Source organism: Lactuca serriola, chromosome 9 (genome assembly GCF_051521515.1).
Source record: "Lactuca serriola cultivar US96UC23 chromosome 9, Lser_US96UC23_V15, whole genome shotgun sequence".
NCBI classification, from domain to species: Eukaryota; Viridiplantae; Streptophyta; class Magnoliopsida; order Asterales; family Asteraceae; genus Lactuca; species Lactuca serriola.
Window position 1 is genome coordinate 67,500,080 of NC_136416.1, and position 6,682 is coordinate 67,506,761.

General features: G+C 35.8%; 1 protein-coding gene across 1 annotated transcript; it reads right to left on the bottom strand.

Moving 5' to 3' along the window:
- Positions 1–1,783: 1,783 nt before the first annotated feature.
- Positions 1,784–3,442, bottom strand: LOC145077225 (F-box protein At5g07610-like). Its single transcript, XM_079022978.1, has one exon. It carries the CDS (start codon positions 3,189–3,191, stop codon positions 1,938–1,940), a length of 1,254 nt encoding a protein of 417 aa, XP_078879104.1. The 5' UTR covers positions 3,192–3,442; the 3' UTR covers positions 1,784–1,937.
- Between the last annotated feature and the right edge of the window lie 3,240 nt (positions 3,443–6,682).

The window sequence follows — 6,682 nt, forward strand, 5'->3', positions numbered from 1 at the left end:
ATATATATATATATATATATATATATATATATATATATATAGATTAGATACAATCCCATTAATGTAGGGATTTCTATAATCGTATTTCTATATATTCTTATAATAGAGTTCAACCCTAATAGCTGCTTTGTGCGCCTCGTTCTGTTTGTGAGAACATTTCTTAGTGAAAACCATCTTTGTGATAATCGTATTGTTCATTCTTGTTTTTATTCGATCATCGATCCTACATATAAAGTTTTGATGCCATGCATTAGGATTTGGTCTCATTTTCATCATTTTGACCTAGCTTGAGCTCAAGACATGCATTGGACATGTATGCCTATAAAGAAATGATTTTTATGATGCTTTGGGTGTAAGAAAGTCTTTTGGAAGTATGAATGAATAGCTTGAAGGGTTAAGAGCTTAATGCATCAAGTTAGCCAAACCAGGTTCCATGACGTGATGGGATGGCCACCACAATGAGGCAATAAGTAGTCTCCACAACTATTTTGTCGTGAGGTCACCACAACATGGTAGATGCTTGGCCATGATGTGGTGGCCAATTGATGGACTTTTGACTGTTGACTTTGACTGGGTTAACCGTTGACTTTTGTTGACCATTGATCGTTGACTTTTTTTGTCAAATTTGACTTTTGGTCAAACTATGATAAAATTGAGTGTTTAGCTAAGGAATAGTTCCATTTTGGTTCTAGGTAGCTCGCGTTAGTTGTTATGTTGTTGAGTTTTGCTGTTAAGCCTTTACTAGTTAGCTCGAGTGAGTTTTCTCACTATACCTTGTACTATAATATATATACTTGTGTGTATGATGCTATTATGCTGTAGTGATCTGTGTATCATTATGCATTTGATGTTGCTATGTTGTAGAGATCTATTAGGCAGGTAGATTTGTTATGATTACATGTGCTTGTTTGTTATTGGTATGTATATATGTCGACATGTGCTCGGTTAGGTTGAAACGGTCCTACTATGTGTTGTAGGCCAAGATACATGGGCGGTCTAGGTGTACTGTAGGCTTTGCGAGACAATCTAGTTGGATTGAAAACCCATAGAGAGCGGTCCGGGTGTACTTTAGGCCTTGCGATTCGTTCCAGTCAGAAGGCTCATGTGTTCCTGCATTGTATGTGTATTGTTGTGTAGAGTATTTTGGAAACTCACTAAGTATTGGCGTACAGTTGTAGATTAAATGATTTTAGGTATTTATCAGATCACAAAGGCATGACTCTACACACATCAACAATTTTTATGAGTTGAGATTTCGCATTGTCTTTCCTTGTAACTCTAATGTTAAATTACAATTTATGAATAAATGGTTTTACATCAATTATATCTTTATAAAAATAGATGTTTATTTTATTTTTAAAATGAAAATTTTATGGAATTTGAAACTTTACATAATTTACAAAAAAAAAGGATTTTTAATTACCATTCAAGGTGATAGTTTTTCGGTAAACTATATCAAACAATTTCCTTATACCAATTTTTTTTAACCTTGTGTTCCTATGGTGAACCTCATTTTAGTAATGTTCTATTATACTTCTTAATTATATTTATCCTTTTAACCTTTGTTACTTTTTGTCTAAATGTTTAAATTTTAATCTTTAATATTAAATTTTGAAATTCTTAATAGTGATTTGATATTTCTATCGTATCAGGTTTTGCGACAAAAATATAACGAATATTGACTAAAGATATTATAGTATTTATTTTAATTGCATGCATTTTTTTATATAAACATTATATACTTGTTTATAAAAAGAACAAATTATTTAAGTAAGATTTAGAATTATTAAACAAATTATATGATTACTAAATCTATCTATGTCCACACTCCACAGGACTTAATATGGGTTAAAAACCCTTGATACAAATTTTAGTATATAAAATCAGCACATTTGTTTTACTTTTATCTATAAAAGCAACTTATATTACTTTTTTTTTCAAAGTAATTGACAACTCTTGTTAGAAAAGAAAGAAGCCAAGTTTTCAATATAGCGATGAACATCCGAGTGACCTATTCGTCCATAGGAAATGTCGAGCAGATGACTCAGATCAAATATCTGCTTGAAACTTTTGTACACAACGTTGTACCTTATAATCTTCCCTGGAATTTTGATCACCATGAATGTTTCATCTTCTTCTTCACCTCTCACCACATCAAACAATTCGAATTCATAATAACGAGGGCTTGAAGGATCCTGGTAGCTATTTATCATCTCCGGGTAAGCATTCAGAAGCTCATCAAGCTCCACTGCATACTTGAGAAACCATCCAGAATGATCATTCAACAACTCATACACGTTCAGGTGTAAATGGGTCTCACCCCAATCCGCCCTCTCCACCAAATGCAAATGGCCTCTTGATTCCCCAAAGTAAAGTGGCATTCCTCCATCTCCATAAACTTCGACAGATGGCAATGGCAGAGATTTCAACTCCTGTGTATCGAGCTTAAAGTACAATGGATTAACACAGGAGGGAGCCCAGTAGATCGTTTGATTCAAAAAAACTCCGTATCTTAAAGGTGTATAATAAGGCGCATAGAAAGATTGATCTGAAATCTTCCATTTCCCTGTATCAGACGAGTAGATTTGAATCTTAAACAACCCATCAGGCTTCACAACGTGAATGCAAACTACCTTGTAGTGAACACAACCTGTTTGATGAAATGCCAAACCCATAAAACGGATGGTTTTACGAACATCCATACCTCCAGGAACCGATGGGATGAGAGCAAATTGCTTAGTTGTGGGATTAAATACGTAATATTTGCGAACTCGTTCATGCCCCCTCTTGCTACAGCATAGCAGCAATCCGTTACAAGATTGCACGATTCTAATACCACAAATATCAGGGTAGAAGTCGAGGTTTCGAAAAGGAGGAGGACTTTGGTTTTGAACATCAAATGGAATATACAAATTGGAAACAAAAAGGCCAGGAGAGATGGAAACTTTGTTATACAGAAGGGTGAAATGTTGGTGACTCAAAAGGGATTGCCAGTGTTTGGATACAGATCTGAATCGAAGAACAGAGGTAACCGGAAGCCGGAGAAGGATTTGGATTAAAAGATCGTCATTGGAACCGATCAAAGCTCCAGATTGGGTGGCCAGATGATCGGAATCGGCCATGGCAGCCTCCGAGAAGCAGAGTTTCGTGGTGTTGTGGATTTTCTGGAGTTTGGCTCTGGTGTTCACCATTTTTGGAGTTTGGAGTAGGGTGGGAGTATTGAAGAGGAGGAGTATTTAATGGGTGTGTTCATGGTGAAAGATTGTCATGGAAGCCGATGAGTAAACAGAAAATAAGATTGCCATGGAAGTTTTACCCGAGACTTTCTTGATGTTGACTTGAATTTGTCCAGATTTCTTAACAAAAGAAATTAAGCCGAAAATTTTGACAAGTTCTATTTGGTAATAAATTATACGTACTCCCCTTTATATCTTTACGAGAAAATGACAAAAATAGCCATTTACACTAATTGCATTATAAAAATAGCCAAAACAAATCAAAATTACAAAAATGGTCACCCATTTCGCAGATGAGAAGGTCTCATCTGCGAAATGGGATTCTCATCTGCGAAAGTACAAGTACCTAAAACACAGTTGTGCTTTAGGTACTTGTACTTTCGCAGATGAGATTTTTTTTTTTTAATATTTTTTCTGTATAAATAGGGTTAATTTCGCAGATGGAATAGGTCCATTTGCGAAATCCTCTGAGCCTATCTGCGAAATGGTGTAATTTTTTTAATTTTTTTTTTAAGTTTGACTATGAAATGAATTGGTTTGACTACGAAATCACGTTGCTGTATAAAAACTTTTGTAGAAAAAATATCATTTTGGTTGTTATTTGTTTGTCTTGTAAAGAAATACTCTCTACAATTTGCTCAAAAAATGATTGAATATTTGATTTTCTTGTAACCGGTGGGAGATGGCAAGTTAATGGAACTAATCTGGAATACATATGTCCACAGGGAGATATTTCTGAACTCGCTTTGATATTTTCTGAGTATATTAGTTATAGTGATTTTGTATCTTTGGTAAGAAGCAAAATTGGTTTGTTAGACAAATATAGAATTAGTCTTCGTTTCCACCATCCTGAATTAAATTATTATATAGCTATAGTTGAAGACGTGGATGTTAGAATGTTGATAAACGTAATCAAATGTAGTGGAGGAAGGGCTGTGAAAGTGTTTGTGGTGGTTGATGAAGTTGAGGAGGTTAATGGGGGTGGTGAAATTGGAAACCAACTTGTTGGTAATTTATGCAGTTATAAAGGGAGCAACGATCCGATAGGTACTTTCAATACTCCTAGTGTACCTCAGTTTCACAGTGTTGCTGAAAATGTTAATGTTAGTTATTCACCTATTCACTATGTGGATCCCGAGAATTACAAGTCTGTTGGTGATGATGATGTTGGTACATATCTTAATCATGTGGGTGGTCGTTGTGATGATGTTGCCGAACAAGAAGTTAAACTTATGAATAGGCGTGTGGTAGATAAAACTAAAAAGAAAAAAAATTCAACTCAAAAAAATGAAAAAAATCATGTTTACGGGCATTATGTTGATGTTGGTGATGTATGTTTAGATATAACCGAGCTACAAAGTAATTCCGATAGAGATGAGTTGGTGATGAAGTTAAAGCTAAGTATCCTGATAACCTTTTTCATGGTATGCCCCCTGTACCAGCATGGCCAGTTGATATTAATGAAGATATCCCAACACAGATGGTAGACATTAATCTTCAAAAGATTCAATGTGAGAGTATATTTAAAAACAAAGAACTTTTAAAGCGGTGTATTGATAAAAAATGTCTTCGAGAAGGTTTCCAGACGAGGACAAGTAGATCCATCAAATCAAGGTATGAAGCTGTGTGTGTTTCGAAAAATTGTTCTTGGTTACTAAGAGCAAAAGCAATTAAAAATTCTGATGGACTTTTCCAAGTGAATAAATTTGTTGATGTACACACATGTTCTTCAACATTGTTGCAACCTAATCATCGACAAGCAAACAAATATGTTTTGGGTGAATATGTTGCTGATGTTTTGGCTGAAGACTATAGTAGAGTTTATCGGGGAAAAGAAATTGTTAATGATATGAATGCTCAATTGAATATCAATATCTCATACCATCAGGCATGGCGTGCGAAGCAATATGCATTGTTGTCGTTAAGGGGTACGAAAGAGGATTCTTTTACCAAACTTCCGGTGTATTATCACAACTTGGCCAAACATAATCCGGGTACTGTCACACATATTAAAACAGATGCTGATGATCGCTTTGAGTTTTTGTACGTCGCACTCGGTTGCTCGGTTAGTATTATCATGTCCTAATTTTTTTTTTTTTTAATATTTATTTTGGTGTATTTGAATAGATATACAATGTATTGTAGGTACGAGCTTTTGTCAATTTTTGTAAGCCGACCCTAGTAGTAGATGGAGCTCACCTAAAGGGCGAGTTCAAAGGTACCATGCTACTTGCAGTTACTAAGGACGGACAAAATCAAATATTACCGGTTGCATATGGTATATGCAAAAATGAGTGTACTGATTCTTGGACATGGTTTTTTTCAAAAACTACGTGATTGCATAGGAAATATGCAGGAGCTTACAATTATATCTGATAGGTCTCCATCTATAGCAACATCCGTTGCCAACATTTTTCCTCACGCTTATCATGGAATATGTGGTGTCCATTTGTATTTCAACATAGTATCTAGATTCGGCAAGAGTAAGACGGTTAAAGGAATTTTTTGGGAGGCGTGTAGGGCGTACACAGTTGATGCTTTTGATGCTGCCATGGATGTTATGAAAAAGACAAAAGAACCAGTATGGGAGTACTTAAAAAGTATAAATCCAGAAACCTGGTCAAGGGCACATTTTAAAGGGAACCGATACAATCTTATGTCGTCCAACAGTGCGGAGTCTATAAATGCATTATCTAGACACGCACGTAAGGTGCCAATACTTATGTTGATTGATTTTTTTTCGTGCTACAATGCAACAATGGTGGTTTCAAAGACGTAACTTTGCAGGTATTACGTGAATTTGTAATATTAATGTTTTATTAGTTTTGATGTTATTGATCTTAACTTCTTCATTTTGGCTGTTTTTTTAGCGGAAGCAACAACAACACTTACCCCTTGGGCGGATGAAGTTGTAAAAGAAAACAAGAAAACTTTTACGAAATGGGATGTTCGCATGATCTCAAATACGAAATGCGAGGTCAAAAAGGGGGCACAAAATGTGATTGTTGATTTTCAACATATGACATGTACATGTAGGCATTGGCAACTTGATGGGATACCTTGTGGTCATGTCATAAGATGTTTAACAGTGAACAATTACCAAGACTGCTCGAGGTTTGCATTAAATGCTTACCTTACCGAAACACTGAGGAAAACATATGCGGAATCAATAAACCCTCTGCCGAAGCCATCCGAATGGTAGATCCCCGATGATTTGATGATTGTTAAGCCACCTATAATGGATAAACGTCAGCCAGGCAGGCCAAGAAACACAGACCGCATTCCATCCCAAGGCGAGGGTCCAATTATAAAAGAGTGTTCTACATGTGGTCAACTAGGACACACGAGAAATAATTGTACTGGAAGGGCGTCTGGTAGCTGAGCATGTCACATAATTTCTACTCCAGAAATGGCATATAATATTGGTGGTTCAGCGGGTTGCTCCC

Excerpts from the sequence above, each read along its gene's own strand:
- LOC145077225 (XM_079022978.1), bottom strand. The coding sequence starts at position 3,191 with ATGGTGAACACCAGAGCCAAACTCCAGAAAATCCACAACACCACGAAA.